This window comes from Salmo trutta, chromosome 26 (genome assembly GCF_901001165.1).
Source record: "Salmo trutta chromosome 26, fSalTru1.1, whole genome shotgun sequence".
NCBI lineage: Eukaryota > Metazoa > Chordata > Actinopteri > Salmoniformes > Salmonidae > Salmo > Salmo trutta.
In genome coordinates this window covers 17,379,920-17,396,283 of record NC_042982.1, presented here as the reverse complement: position 1 = coordinate 17,396,283, position 16,364 = coordinate 17,379,920, and the positions used below count along the sequence as shown (strand labels likewise).

At 43.3% G+C, this 16,364-nt stretch overlaps 1 protein-coding gene across 4 annotated transcripts; it reads right to left on the bottom strand.

The window, feature by feature from the left end:
- Positions 1-1,491: 1,491 nt before the first annotated feature.
- LOC115163283 (spartin) lies at positions 1,492-16,326 on the bottom strand. Of its 4 annotated transcripts, XM_029715029.1 has the most exons (9): positions 10,876-11,163; positions 9,595-10,414; positions 8,186-8,383; positions 6,384-6,537; positions 6,059-6,253; positions 5,347-5,505; positions 4,943-5,033; positions 4,284-4,333; positions 3,617-3,793 (listed from the first exon to the last, which is right to left on the bottom strand). In XM_029715029.1, the coding sequence occupies exons 2-9, from the start codon at positions 10,411-10,413 to the stop codon at positions 3,753-3,755; spliced, it is 1,707 nt and encodes a 568-aa protein (XP_029570889.1). In that variant the 5' UTR covers position 10,414; positions 10,876-11,163; the 3' UTR covers positions 3,617-3,752. The 4 variants fall into 4 exon arrangements, with proteins under 4 accessions (XP_029570888.1, XP_029570887.1, XP_029570889.1 ...); XM_029715028.1 differs by lacking the exons at positions 4,284-4,333; positions 10,876-11,163 and adding an exon at positions 16,254-16,326 and having other exon boundaries at positions 1,492-3,793; XM_029715027.1 differs by lacking the exon at positions 4,284-4,333 and having other exon boundaries at positions 1,492-3,793; positions 10,876-11,162.
- Positions 16,327-16,364: the final 38 nt, after the last annotated feature.

The following is a 16,364-nucleotide window of genomic DNA, read 5'->3' as shown; positions in this document are numbered from 1 at the left end:
TTAAGGATTAATAACTAATAAAACATGAAAACAACAAATGATAAAATGTCTCGAGACGTTTTAAGACGGATGTTTCAAGACAATGTATTTCCAAGAGGTGTTCATAGACTGTCTTAACCAAGTCTTCATTTTCTAAGATGTCTTAAGACGTCTTCATTTATAAGCCTTAAAATGTCTCAAGACATGGATTAAGATGTCTCAAGACATGGATAAAGATGTCTCAAGACATGGATTAAGATGTCTCAAGACATGGATTAAGATGTCTCAAGACATGGATTAAGATGTCTCAAGACAGAGAGCAGACAGAGATTTTTCACCGAGTTGGGCCTCTCTCTTCGTCTTTCTTTCTGTAATGGCTGGGTATATAGGTTACTCATGGGCGTAGTTTTGCGCCAAGTTTGGTATGGATAAAAAGGATGCCTGCCAGGCAGGCCGAAACTCCATCCCACCAAAACAGGCTGAAATTTCAGATAGTCTTTTCAAACAGCGCTTACAATAGAAGAGCATCGTAATAATTTTTACAATATTATTCCAACCCTGTGGAGATATATATAAAACAAAGATAAAATCCCGTTTCTGACTGCACTGGGCCTTTAAATTCTGTGAACAAAAATAATATCAAACGCAGTCTCATTTCAAGAATGAATTTTGACTTGTTTGTTTTGGTGTTAAGATCAAATATGACATTATAGCATCTATGGATCCTCTCAACCTTTTCATTCTTAAGTGGTGGACCGGTGGTGTGTGACGTGTAGCCTGTAGTTTAATTTTGAGCAGAAGGAAATTCACTCTGCTCTTTATCAAAAACCTGAAAGATACAGGGTAGCTTTCAGCGCTCCAACTCACTGTAGCTAGCCATCTCTGTCTTGATCATAAATGTATAAAACAAGCAACTCAAATATGTAAATCATGAACATAATATAGAGGTAGGGCTTGAACCTCAAACAATTCTAATACAGGAATATGATATTATGTGATTGAGGAGTAATACAGCCTAATAATAATAATAGTAGCCTAATCATCACCATTATGCATAAACAATTCAAAGTACATTTCGATTGAATGTGATTCAACTAATTCAAATGTGAATGAGCTCCTTTGCATTCAGGAAAAATCACTTGGATAACGTGCTGCAAAATGCTTGAAAATTATCCTATTTCACCAACTTGATTCCCAGGTCACTTGAGTGGTATCTGCATGAAAATTCTCCTTTATGCTAGTTAAACATAAATGCATTTCTGAATATGATATATTATGCTTAAGCCAAATACCTTTGGCCCATATTTCATCGAATGGGATAGCCGAGTCCAGCCTGGTTGCCAGTCTCTTCAGCTATTACATGCCACTCCTTGCGCTCCGTGTCATTTGTCAAGACAGGGAGTAGAAGAGGATTGTTACAGAGACTGGTACCCAGACTAAGTCGGGTCTATTATGAAGCAGAAATGCCCAGACAGATGACATGCTCTATCCAAGCCGATGATATACAACACGTTCTTCTATAACTTTTTATTACATATCAGATATTTGGTTAATCATCAGACCATGTGACTATTTGTTCACATAGGGCCACAGAAGCACAGAGCCATTATTCGGAAAATCACAACAACTTTGTGAGAATGCTGATGTGTATTTAATGTCTGCATGAGATTAAGTTCACACACAAAAAAAAACAGTCTGCCTTCACTTAACTCTGAAGGGGAAATATTACTGAAGACAATTCACATTGAATAAACATCAGCATCAGCCCAAGGTAAATAATGAGTGGTAGACAGCATTACAAGTTAAATACAGTATGTTGACAACATAACACATATACGGCGACACCAATCATAAACACACACTCAAATTGTGCCGAAACTGTTAATGTATTTATATCTGTAATTTTTCCATCATTATTTCAGATGTCATAGTTAAAAACAATTGTCCAAATGTTAATGACATTGAATATAATTCTCTTTACATCACATGAAAAAAAAAATAGTTTGTCCTTTCATAGAAAATTAATATCACAGCTTTAAAAAGTAATAATCAGATACCAAGTTGAAAGGATAGGTTATAGCTTCTCAAAGATAATGAACTGGACCACAGGACGATACAGTAGCGTGGGCTTGTTATCTGTAAGGTGGCTGCATTGGCCTATGGTTACAGTAGCATACAGCCTGTAGTAACTGGTTATTAAGGCAAACTAAGCAAACCATGGACCATTCTCAAACCAGTTCAAAACTCCACTGCTTCTATGTTTGGATTGACTCTTTCCTCTGCACTACAAAGTCATATGACAAGAGCATACCTTAGAGACCCTTGTTCCATCTTATATAGTACCCTCAACAGCTATATAACTATTCCTGTGCATGCTTGGGTTTCGTCTTGTTTCACACATTAACATTATTTCATTGATTAAATGAACCCAAACATGTATTCCTATAGCACATAATTAGCATGCTGCTGGGTTTCTTCCCCCCCATACACCTTGACTTTCAGATAAGGGTTGCACATTTCTAGCAACTTTTGCAAAATTCCCAGGTTTTCCAGAAATCCTGGTTGGAACTTCCAGGAATCAGGAGTGAATGAATCTTGAAACCCAGAACCCAATGCTGGCCTCGGGTTACGGGTGGGGAAAGAGACTAGGTGGGAATAAGCAGAACATCCAGATTCCTCCAACCAGAATTTCTGGAAAACCTGGGGATTTTGGGACAGTTACCAGAATTGTGCAACTCTACCTCAGTTACACCTTTACTTCCAGATACATTGAACTGTGGACAGTGTTACTACAGTACTACTGCAGTAATACTATTGTTACTACAGTATTACTACAATAGGTCAACAGCAGTAATCTTGAAACAAACAGTTCCATCTGAAATTTAAACAAGAATCCTGCTTTCAGTTTATATTTATATCACCTACGTGACTTTTAAAATTCCAGTGTCCTCTTCTCACCAACACTGAACACAAATAAGTTAGCGATTATACATCAGCCTACCTACATACAACGTCCATCTTAGTTATTATAATATTTGACATTATTATAATGTCATTATACCGTTCATTATGAGGATTAAAGTGCTTAACAGTTGTATCAAACCCTAGTAACATTTCTAGAGGCTATTAGTCAACTAAAGCATTTATGTATAGATAGATTTCTTTATAGAAGAACACAAATCGTGTTTTAATTAAAGCTCTAAAGGAAAGAGAGGAAGAGAACATGGTGTGCATCCCAAATGACACCCAATTCCCATTGTGGTGCACTATAAATCGGGAATAGGGTGCCATTTTGGAAGCAAACCCAGCCTCTACTCTCTAGGCACTTGGGTAGATCTGAAAGAATTGGATATGTTTAATCAATAAGGTAGTACCTCAGCCTTTCCCTATGACAGACTAGGCAGGTAGAAGTTGCCATTTTGTTCACACCTATCCAGTCTTCTCATATCTACACCAGTACTCTGTTGGTAAGGGCTATGGTAAGTGTCATGGGGTTAGGGGTTGACTGTCCCAAATTTCACCCTATTCTCTATATTTTGTCTGGTCAAAAGTAGTTGACTATATGGAATAGGGTGCCATTTGGGACGTAGACTTGTTCCCGGATGGAGCCTATTTGTCCCGTTTCTCTACTTGTTTCTGGTTAGTATTAGGGTCCCGTAGCTGGTAGTCCTCCAGGATGGCCACGGCCGTCTGTTTGCCAGTCTTCTTCACCGCAGCTTTGATGCCCAGGTTGTCAATGTTGAAGGCGGTGACGCCCATGTTAATGGCTGAGTTCACAGCATGGTCTGTGGCCTGGCCGGCTGCCGCCCCATACCTTATAATCACACACAACCAACTGTTGAGAGGGGGAGGGCTGGAGGAAGGAGGGCAATTACAGGGAACAGCAAGGACAGCAACAACATGCACAAAGCCACCACCCATGCAGAGCATGAACTCAGAATTATTAAAGTTGTCTGACTATTCATAAATCTATAAATATACAACTGATTATATTGTGGAGCTGGTGACTGCACTTATCTCTACAGATAATATACATCAATTCATACTATGATTATGTATTAGGAATAGTTATATTGTTTTCAATAAAGTCAGGAAAAAGAGTTGGTTAGTTAGAAACCAGAGAAATCAGTGTCAGCCACATGTTGAATTACGGGTGCATAGCCGAGTAGGATAGAAGAGTAGCCTGTTTAGAGAGTAGAGGTGAATCTAGCCGCTATATATTCAGACCACCCAGAAACAGAGGCTAAGCCTTGGCCATGCTGCTCCTTATTAAGGAGGGTTCATTAAAGACTGGCTTTAAATACATGTCTTCTTGTCATTAGGAGGGTCTAAGATGTTTTGTAGACCCCTAAATCTGAAAAATAAGTGGAAGAGGGAAATGTACAGTAAGTGCTTGCTTGTTTTTGCTTATACAAACACAAGTAAGTGTTTGCAAGATACACTGCAAAAACCTGGTTTAGCAAAACCTGGTCCAGAAAGCAAAAGAACAGACATACACATCTGAGCTGGGTGGACAGGAGCAAATGTAAAGTCAAGTAAGCAGTACTGCCAATCAGACATGGTGAATGAGTTGAGCACAGAACACATTCAGCTGGTAGCCTAGCGGTTAGAGCTTTTGGCCAGTAACCGAAAGGTCCCTGGTTCAATTACCCAAGCAGACAAGGTGAAAAATCTGTCGATGTGCCCTTGAACAAGGCACTTAACCCTAATTTGCTCCACAACACTACTATATCTGACCTTATAAAATAACACATTTCACTTCACCTATCTGGTGTATGTAACAATACAACAGCTTTACTTATTTTGACATGGATGCGTCTCAAATGGCACCCCTTTCCCTATTTAGTGCACTACTTTTGACCAGGACCCATAGGCTCATCGAGTGCCATTTGAGACGCAGCCATGTTGAATGAGAAGAGTACAGACAACACACGTTGGTTGAAGTGTACAGAGAAAGACCTACTTATGCTTGACAGTGTTGACAGTTTCTGAGGCAACGGAGACGGTGATGTTCTTTGCTGCTACTTCCAAGCCGGTCCACATGGTAGCGAAGCCTTCAGGTAGAAACACAGGAACCACAAGAACGACTAGACACTTGGTAGAATAGGGGGCACATCATTCATGTGAACCATCCTTAAGGACAAGACAGACCAATACGAACGACGGCCATGAGTAGCGGGTGGCCGTCGTATAGCCTCTGGCCACCGAACATCGGCCGCCATTATCTCTTCATTTCCCCTGAATCTCCACTGTTCGTTGACACCCAGCAGGTGATCTACTGCGCACGGCCAACGTTCGTGTTGTTCTGTCGTCCTATACAATGAGTAGTCTAGTGACTATAACAACCACAACAGTGACTATGTGTACCTTGAACGCCGCTAGCAGCCACCACCATGGCTCCATCGATGTTGGATCGTCCATCTTTGTCTTTCTTCATGGACTCCGGGACCAACTTGCCTCCATGTTTCTTCACGTGGGGAGCTAGCTCTCTACCCACACACCCTGCCACCATACACACACCGTCCACTACAAACACACCCCGTCAGAACACAACACGCACCCCGTCAGAACATAATACACACTACCATACACACACAGTCCACTACAAACACACCCTGCCACCATACACACACCGTCCACTACAAACACACCCCATCAGAACACAACACGCACCCCGTCATAACATAATACACACTACCATACACACACCGTCCACTACAAACACACCCCGTCAGAACATAATACACACTACCATACACACACAGTCCACTACAAACAAACACACACACACACACACACACACAATCATAGCACAAAACACAAACATCATAACACAACCAGACATAACAAAACACACAACCAGACATAACACAACACACAACCAGTCATAACACAACACACAACCAGTCATAACACAACACACAACCAGTCATAACACAACCATCCACAACCAATCAGACAGTCAACTCCTTCGAGCACCACAACCAACCAGACAGTCAACTCCTTCCAACACAACAACCAATCAGACAGTCAACTCCTTCCAACACCAGAACTAATCAGACACTCAGCTGCTTCTCACCAAGGAACTGGCTGACGCGGACAGCGCCCCCGGTGGCCTGTTTGGCTACATGCAATCCCTTGGAGACAGAGGGGCTGATGTGGGCTGGCTTGTCCTCGGGGGTGATGTGCTCCCGCAGTTTGGACGCCCCCTTCTGGATGGCTATGCCAGTGAACTCAGCCCCCTTCACCAGGCCCCAGCTCAGCCACGATGCCCCTGGATGGAAAAAACACAGTAGGTGTGAGTGAAACACAGCATACATTCCCTAACCTTAACCCCTACATCCTCGGGTTAGGATGCCATTGGTTAAGGTTAGCGTTGTTGGGGTTAGGGCCCTGAGTCTGACCTGTGAGGATGCCGCTGGCCACTTTCTCGCTCCACTCTGGCAGGTTCTTCTCCTCCTCCTCCTCCTCTGCTGCTGCAGGGGCCTCCTCTTCCTCGAGGGGAGCGATGGACACCTTCTGGCTCAGGTTGATGCTGTCTGCTGCCTCATTTGGAGCCTGCAGCAGCAGGACTTGTATTAATTAATATGGTGCTTTGAAACAGTGGTTTTATGACACCTGCTGGTGTACATGTACAGCATTGGCAGAAGAACACTGAAGTTTGATTAACTATGCTTCGTTGTCATGGTCCTCTTACAACGAATACAGGACTGGATAGCCTAGCTGGAGCTTAGCAGACCACGCCTCATGGTAACCTCCTGGTAACTTACCCTTACCCTAACTCTCCTAGTCACATCATAGTAGCCTCCTAGTAGTAGCCTCCTGCTACCCTAGGGTGCCTCTTCTCCCTCTATCCCCATCCTGATCACAACGTCTCATTCTTCTCTAAACAAAGAAATGGTCACCAGACACATTTCAGATCTCCTTGCTTGAGGAAAACAGACAGAGGGGCATTGTTCTAACACCATCATTGCTATTCTCAACAAGACACAACCTCCTAAATGTACATATATTCAATATGTGATCATGAAAAGCCTACTTGTTTATTGCATTCCATCCCAGAAGCAGCTGTCCATGTGAGAGGTAGTTTATCAGCAACATGTCCTCAGTTAGAACCTGGCTGAATACTGTTGCTCGGAGACAGAACCCCCGTCTGACTCCATTACTGTAGTGACTACTGAGGCTGTGTTGTGTTCTAGCCAGATAAGAGCATTAGCACACATTAATGCTCTTCATCTGCCTGACGTTCTAAATTCCCCTAACTGCTGAGGCCAGGCGTATTCAGGGAGCAAGCAGTGCAGTAGAGCCTTTAGTGTATGTATCCCAAATGGCACCCAATTTCCTACATCGTGCACTACTAGGGAACAGGTCCCATAGAGCTCTGGTTAAAAGTAGTGTACTATGTAGGGAATAGGGTGCCATTTGGGACGTATGGAAATTTCTTCCCTCGACCCACAGTGTCTGCCCTATACCCTCAGTATCTGCCCTAGACATTGAGAAGGCCCAAGACCCACAGTTGAAGTAGAGCGCCTTACAGCAGCAAGCAGTCATTTTCACACCCGAATAGAGCAGCATTTACATCATTAGTAACATCAGAAATATGGACAAATCAAATATTGACCAATCAGACTGAATCGTTATTGAGGCTAGAGAGAGCAGAATAGCTCATGTTAATCTACTACTGCATTAAATCTAGGCTGTCCGAAATGGAACACTATTCCGTATGCTGTCCACTATTTTGACCAGGCTCTGTTCAAAGGTAGGGCACTATGCAGAAAATAGGGTTCCATTTTGGGATAAATCCCTAATTTGAATCTTACATTCCACTGGGATCATTGGCTGGGAATTAAGAAAACAAAGGGCAACGCTTGGGAATGGCATCAAACTGTCGCTGTTTCTGAATCTGAACTGCTGATTAAGAATGGATGTAGGCAACCCTGTCATTCTTTTCATCCAGGGTCCATAACCTTCTGCAAAAGGACACTTGTCATGGTGTGGTGTGGCAATGACTCAAATACACCTGAAATCAGCAAAAATGCATCAGGCAGAGAGACACGTTTATAATTCTATTACTATTATTTATCCTTGGACCACCAGACACCTTCATATGGGCCAGTCAGAGAGCAGGACCCTATGGGCCATGGTCAAATGTAGTGCACTATATAGGGAATAGAGCGCCATTTGAGACACAGCCTCAGCAGCTCACCTGCACCCTGAGGTCTGTCATCTGGGACAGCAGGTCCTGGAACAGCTGTCTGTCTTCTACAGGCAGTTCAGAGGACAGCACAACGCCCACGTAGGACCCCGGGGCGGACGCCATCATGTCTGGGAACATGAACACCCCTGTGTTACACAGCAGGACGGGGGAGTCAGTGGCCATCAGCGGGTACAGCCAATCACACACCTGGAATACATGAACAGTACAGCCAATCACACAAGACAGTACAGGGAGTTTATACGGAAGGACTAACCTAACCCCCCCCCAGACCAGGCTTACTGGGATATTCCACAATGACAAGTCGACCCCAACCCCACGATACAGTACCGTTAACTCACTGTGAAGACAAACACATCAAGTGGGCTGTTACTATCTCTGACACTCCCACATAGCCATACAGCTGTTGATTACATTCAGGCCTTGGTGAAACATGAATAAGAGTTGTATTATTTCCATTTCTTATCTTATCACCAGTCTCAGTACATGTTTACACACTTCAGGTGCATGTGTGCTAAATACTACGGTCTGACATAAACGTTCTGTCATTTAATTCTACAGTGCATCAACAGGCCATTCAGTGACATTAGTCCTTTAGTCTGAGTAGGTCCAGTGCTGAGGTGTGGAAAGCATGGGGACAGTATTACCACTGTCCTACTCACTGCAGACACACAGCTTGGGGTGTGTGTGTGTGTCTGTGTGATTGTGTTATCTATCTCCGGCTCTGTTCAAAGACTAGTGGTGCTGGTGTAATATTCTGTTCATGTGGCAGGCAGCAGACAGACAGCAGCAGCATAGAGCCAGAGGTTATCTTGTCATGACACCACAGGGGCGGGGAAACCAAAGAGGGAAACCGTCCGGCTATAATCTGTATCAACTAGGCCTACATTCCTACATACAGGAAAAGACAGGGAATATTCAACACCCTGTCTGTCTCTTTGCTGCAACTAGTTGTGACACAGATATCTGTAAACCTGACACAGTGGCCACTGGGATTTCCCAGCATGACATCCTAGAGAACTCCTGCCTGGGATTAGGGCCACTGAGTAACTAATCACATGATGTAGGACACAGATCATTAGTTAGCCTGTCCCACATATACACGAGCCCAACCCTATTCTAAAATACCAACCACACACACACACACACAAACACCTCTGTATGACAGAGAGTTTATGAGCAGAGGCAGAGCAAATCACTGATGATGAAATCGTGTTAGAATGCACAACGGATACAGAGAGATCAAAGAAACAGATACCAAGAACCCTGTGATTTCATCATACACTGAAATGCTGAGATACAATAAGTGTTGACTCTATATTAAGGGCACTGTAAATGGCAACACCCACAGTAGACAGTGACTATAATTCATCACCCCATCCCCCCCACATCCCTCTTACCTGCAGGAAGGCTGGGGGCCGGTTGGGCACTCTCTCTGACTGCTGGCTGGTGAACTTGACCATCCGCAGGTACCCTGGGTAGGAGGGAGCGCTGACCTGGCCGTCAGGTGTGACAAAGAATATCTGCACCCCGTGAGGCAGAAAGAAGAGTTCCTCTCCATCCTCCCCCAGGCTCTGAGGAGAGGGGGGAGAGGGGGACATGTGGCTGTAGAACTCCTCTCCCACCAGCGACATTTCTCCAGACTCTGTCCCATAGGAGATAGTCAGGTGGCCGTCAGCCGCCTGGGAAGAGTAGGCTGGGGGCAGCTCGCCAGGCACCACAGACTGTCTAGTGGGAGAAAGAGGCAGGGAGGGAAACACACTGCCTCCCACAGCTCCAGCCTGGCGGTTAGACATCAGCAGCTCGGGTGGAGACGGCCGCTCTGGTTTCTCCTTCTCCAGTTTGGGGTAGAGGTTTGAGTTAGAGGCTGTCCCAGGGACTCCATTAGAGGCATCTCTAGGTGGTGGGAACTCAGGGTCTGGGCTGGTCTCTAGGGCCGCCAATCGAGTGGTGATGTTGTTCAGAGTCTCCTGCATCTTGTGCTGCATCTGGCGGGCTGACTCCCAGGAGCTGCCAACACACTCGTCCCCTTGTGAGGGCACACTGATGGCCCTGAGGAGGTGCTGGCGACCCTGTGTGTACTGGGCCAGGGCCTGGGCCTTGTGGCCAGCTTCATCCTCTGTCAGGCCTCTGTTGATGCACTCAAAGGCCTTCTCATAGCCATCTTTGATCACTTGCAGCCTGGCTCTGTCAAAGGCATCTTGATTGGCTTCCTCCATCCTGCAAAGACAAGAAAATGCATCCATCTGATGAGATATCTCTACAAGGATCTGTTCACACCACAAGTAGCAATCTAACTGGCAAAGGTTAAATGATATGAATGAATTACCAATAGCTAGCTAAATAGCTAAATTCAAGGAAGCAACAGTTGAGAATCTCAACAACAGCTAACTATTTAGCTAGCATAGCTCTTTACATTAATTTTGCATAAGGTAGCTGGCAGTAAAAGGCAAGCAATACCATTACTGTAACTAGCTAGCTAGGTTTGTAACGACAGTATCTTATTAGTTATCAGGTAATTACGTCTAAATCCTCTGTTTGGATAGCAAGCAAGCCAATTAGTTAGCTAGCTGTGTGTACTTTACCCTTGGGGTGTCGGTAGCTAGCTAGCTATCATGAAAACAAACAGAAACTTGAGACATTTTGTCAATCAAAAGCCATCTAATCTGATAAATCATTACCCGCTAACGTTAGACGAGAAGCTCCTGTCAAGTGAATGAGGTGATCAACGTCTGACGTCTGTCTTTTTAGCAGTCTGAGCTAGATTTCAAGCTTTTCTAGCAAGGGAAGGCTCTGTGTCATGCGCCTCCAACAACCATGTTTGGATAATCAACAAAAGAAAATGTAGCGAGAACGAGATCCCCGACCCTCAAAGAGTTGAACTGGTGGAATTCTGGAACCGTTTTGTAATCTTCTGTGTTAATACGTCTTTTCTACGGCGAAGTATAAGAGACAAACAGTTCAAAGTCATAAAGTAAGTCACGATAAGACTGATGAGAGCCAGAGGAGGGCGCTGTTGCTCTTTCCTGACAGAAGGGCCACAGAGTTATCCACTTTGCCCCAGTCTGACAAAGTGAGAGCAAAGAGAATCTGATGGGGGCATAGCTGCGGGAAGGAGTGCCCCCAGAAAAAAAACAAGTATTTTTGTCTGCTCATACAGGAGTAATAAAGGCCTAGTGCACTAATTTTGAGTTTTTTTAATTCTACATTTTACATTAAACATGTATTCTTTAATTGTTATTTATCATGGGATGCTGCAGCACCCTCAGCACCCTTCCTTCCAGCGGCTATGCATGAATTGAGTCAAGTGTTAGTTTTACACTTAAGACATAACTGTAAAAAAAATGTATTTGTCTCTTGTATAATACATTCTATACATTAGTTTATACTGGATTAAGTGTACATTTTTGTTAACTGTAATTTAGGTTCCAACACTCCATCTTGTGCCAATCTCAGTTCTTGGTTTCAATAGTTTATTTTTTCTAAGAGATTATCAATTGGATAGGCTTTCTGCAAGGTTTTGTATATCTTACCTATCATATGAGTATCCTTTTCTGACTCAAATAGGATTCCCTCAACATTGCTCTGATGTCCAAAAGATTTCAGGTCGAAATTTGGTGATATAAAACTTTCAAGTTGTATGTATTTGAACATGTCTACAATGGTCAGTCCAAAATGGCATTTTAATTCTGTCATGTAAGTAATTGTATTTCCTATTACCAAGTAATTTACAATTTCTATGCCTTTAGTCTACTATGTGGGCCAATTTACTGTTGAACTCTGACAGTTACTTTACATTAGTGGCAGGGCTCTAGACTTTTTTTCCCCAGTGCTAAGTAAGACAACTGAGGTGTTAGTTTATAAGTCAAAAAGTAAGCTATTTCATATAACATATTCAGGGAATGCATGATTTATATTTTGACGTGCAACCTGTCAAAATAAGATCCAGAATGATCAGAATTATTATCTTTGTGCATATTGGCCTAGGCTATAAACTATTGTTCACCATGGGCCCGATTCCAACCCGAGTTAAGCGCGCATAAATGGAACATAAGTGCATAAAAAGGGAATTTTCTCTCTATGCATATTCTGACCTTGAACTTAAGCATGAGAATAGCATGCTTTTCACCTGCTATTCGTTTTGGGTGGAGATTGAGTAAATTAAGGGGTGGCTGAGGTGTGTCTACAGATATGCTGTATTCTGACCTTTACTTAATTCCCTCATAATTCCACCACCTTTACGCGCAAGGAAACCGTGAATAAGGTCTAGCGAACCTAGCCGTTTCAAGTACTTTGTTTTTTCCGTTAGAAATAACACCATTCTCTATTTACTGTCATTTATAACTTGATAAGTGCTAGGTAAATTAGTCATTTGTTTGGATAAGAAAATTGTAAATATAAATGACAGTCATATGGCAGCAAACTGAAACATATCAACATATTTCCCACAGTAAAGTTTATGAAATACTGTGCCATTATGCAAAATGTAAATTGTACAGCCTTTTAACTTACAGGGATGGTCACTCTTGAATGTCTTAATGATAGGATACCCAACTTTTTGCTTCCTATTTCTATCATGTTAAATACTAGCCACTATCAGTATCGACCATCAGTAGGCCTAATAACAACACGTATTGATTCAACTGCAAATGTACTGTTAGTTCCCTTCAATTGGTATAGCCTACGTTATCATTCCATTTAATTACATTGTTTTATTTACCTTCATTTGCTTCCTCTGTAAACACAGTCACGGCCATGTGGTTGTTGCTGAGGATTATTAGCAACAATTAATAATATTTTAAAAAAAATGACATGCAGGCTAATTAAATCGTTACGGAGCAGAGCGCAGACCAAGCTATAATAGTTTGAACCCGACGGATGGCGCAATACTTGGCTGTGTCATCACACAGTTCCATGGTTAGTGCAGGCAATAGACGAGGGTATAGCCCAGACCCGGCGCCAGGATAAAGTGATTAAGGGGGCAGTTTGGGGGTTCTTGCATTGGAATTATATTGAATTGTACTTATATAATCACGCCATACCACATTAAACATAAAGTTCAAATGCAGAGACTCCGAGATCATTGAGTGCTTTTGAAATCTGTAGCCTCTGTATCAGCACAATGGACAGCTAGCCTGTTCTGGTATTCAATATAGGCTACAAGATAGATGGGGCAATTCACCTATTACAAACAGCCTAAGTGAATGCAGCCGTACACACAGCTGTCTTACCAAAATAATGCAAACTGAATGCAGAAAGTAGTAGCGTAGTTATCCATGCATGCAAACACAAATACTGAACAGCAGTTTGGCTTAGAACCCCGACAACTGCGAATGCTAACGAATGCAAACAGATCAAAACATCGGTACCAAGGAGTAGGCCTATTAAACAAAATATCAGATCGATAAAGGCATGAGACAATCTATATTTAGGCTAGTTACATTAACAGTAAACAAAAAGGCGAATGGAGATCCAAATAACCAAAACAGCCTACAGCCAACTACAGTGAGAAGCAGCCCTGCACAGCTGTCTTGCCAAATAAATAGGCCAATACAGGCCCGCTTCAAACATGGAAAATCATCCCACTCGCTCATGAGTTCAGCAACACGTTGTGATATGGCACAATACCCTTCTGTGAATCAAATTCAACCCACATAATCAATTAAGCAATGCCAGCCTACCATAAACACGTTTCCAACACATTTACAGCAACGAAAACCAATAGGCTACAAAGAAAACAATAATAAAATGTAGCCTATCTACAGTGCCTTCTGAAAGTATTCAGACCTGTTGACAGACCCTTTACTCAGTACTTTGTTGAGGCACCTTTGGCAGGGATTACAGCCTCAAGTCTTCTTGGGTATGACGCTACAAGCTCTGCAGATCCTCTCCAGCTCTGTCAGGTTGGATGGGGAGTGTCGCAGCACAGCTATTTTCAGGTCTCTCCAGAGATGTTCTATCGGGTTCAAATCCGGACTCTGGCTGGGCCACTCAAGGACATTCAGAGACTTGTGCCGAAGCCACTCCTGCGTTGTCTTGGCTGTGTGCTTAGGGTCATTGTCCTGTTGGAAGGTGAACCATTCCCCCAGTCTGAGGTCCTGAGCGCTCTGGAGCAGGTTTTCATCTAGGATCTCACTGTACTTTGCTCTGTTTATCTTTCCCTCGATCCTGACTAGCAGTATCCTAGTCCCTGCTGCCACCACCATGCTTCACCGTAGGGATGGTGCCAGGTTTCCTCTAGACGTGACACTTGGTATTCAGGCCAAAGAGTTCAATCTTGGTTTCATTAGACCAGAGAATCTTGTTTCTCATGGTCTGAGAGTCTTTAGTTGCCTTTTGGCAAATTCCAAGTGGGCTGTCATGGGTCTTTTATTGAGGAGTTGCCTCCGTCTGGCCACTCTATCATAAAGGCCTGATTGGTGGAGTGCTGCAGAGAGGGTTGTCCTTCTGGAAGGTTCTCCCATCTCCACAGAGGAACTCTGGAGCTCTGTCAGAGTGACCATCGGGTTGTTGATCACCTCCCTGACCAAGGCCCTTCTCCCCCGATTGATCAGTTTGGCCAGGTGGCCAGCTCTAGGAAGAGTCTTGTTGGTTCCAAACTTCTTCCATTTAAGAATGATGGAGGCCACTGTGTTCTTGGGGACCTTCAATGCTGCAGAAATGTTTTGGTACCCTTCCCCAGATCTGTGCCTCTACACAATCCTGTCTCTGAGCTCTACAGACAATTCCTTCGACCTCCTGGCTTGGTTTTTGCTCTGACATGCACTGTCAACTGTGGGACCTTATATAGACAGGTTTGTGCCTTTCCAAATCATGTCCAATCAATTAATTTACCACAGGTGGACTCTAATCAAGTTGTAAAAACATCTCAAGGATAATCAATGGAAACAGGATGCACCTGAGCAGAATTTGAAGTCTCATAGCAAAGGGTCTGAATACTTATGTAAATAAGGTATTTAAGTTTTTTATTTGTAATACATTTGCAGAAATGCCTAAAAAGCTGTTTTTGTTTTGCCATTATGGGGTATTATGTGTAGATTGCTGAGTTGTTGTTTTTTTAATCAATTTTAGAACAAGCCTGTAACGTAACAAATTGTGTAAAAAGTCAAGGGGTCTGAATACTTTCTGAAGGCATTGTATAAAGATGAGAGGGCCTGAGAGTAGGTGGCAGTATAGAGAGGGGCCTGAGGGACGAGGGGCCTGAGTGAAGAGGTCTGCAGATGGAGGACACTCAGTGTCTGGACCCCTCTCTCTCTCCCTCAGGCCTCAGGGAAGAGCAACAGCTCTCATCAGACACAGTAAAAACATGCAGCTACAGTGCATAAAGAGAGGATGGAAAAAAACAGTTTCTTTCATGCAAGCCTGTGTAAGTGCAGTGTCCTGTAGATGTTTTGCGAGTGATTCAGTGGAGAAGGTAACACAGGGAAAGATATTGAGGAAAAAATGAAAGAATAAAGCAAGCAAGGGGCTCTCGAGTGGCGCAGTAGTCGAAGGCACTGCATCTCAGTGCTAGAGGCGTCACTACAGACCCTGGTTCGATTCCAGGCTGTATCACAATCGGCCGTGAATTGGAGTCCCATAGGGTAGCGCACAATTGGCCCAGCGTCGTCGGGGTTAGGGTTTGGCAGGGGTAGGCCGTCATTATAAATAAGAATTTGTTCTTAACTGACTTACCTAGTTAAATAACGGTTCAATAAAATAATTAAAAAAGGAAGTAAGGAAACATCACAGAGCTTGGAAACACTAAAAAAGGAAGGATCTGAAAGGGTCCTTGCTATCTGGGATCCTACCTCCCACTGAAGTTGACATTTTAAATGGTTAAGGAGAGGGTAAGGGTTAAGTTTAGGGTAGGGAGATCTCAAGAAACCGAGTTTGCACTTCGCGAGTTTGAGACACCCCGGAAGGGACATCAAAGCATTTTAATTGGTTAACAGCATTTGCCTTGTTGTGCACCGCCAAACCAGATACTTTATTTAGCTAGCTAAATTCATAGCATGGCTTGATTGATTTCTATAGTTGAGTCAAGCGTACACGTGACACACTAGTTACATTAACTTACCGGTAGCTTAGCTTGCTAGCTAGGTGTTGTCAACTTTTCAATGGTGCGTCTTTCAGTTTCAACTTTAGCGTTGTCAGTTCGAGCTCACGAGAGCGAGGGTAAACAAGTTTA

What these genes read in the sequence shown, in the direction of transcription:
- LOC115163283 (XM_029715028.1), bottom strand. Translation starts at nt 10,413, where the DNA reads ATGGAGGAAGCCAATCAAGATGCCTTTGACAGAGCCAGGCTGCAAGTG. An exon ending in GGCCCCCAGCCTTCCTGCAG is followed by an intron (nt 8,384 to 9,594) that starts GTAAGAGGGATG and finishes CATGTATTCCAG; the next exon opens with GTGTGTGATTGGCTGTACCC. An exon ending in GGCCAGCGGCATCCTCACAG is followed by an intron (nt 6,254 to 6,383) that starts GTCAGACTCAGG and finishes TTTTCCATCCAG; the next exon opens with GGGCATCGTGGCTGAGCTGG.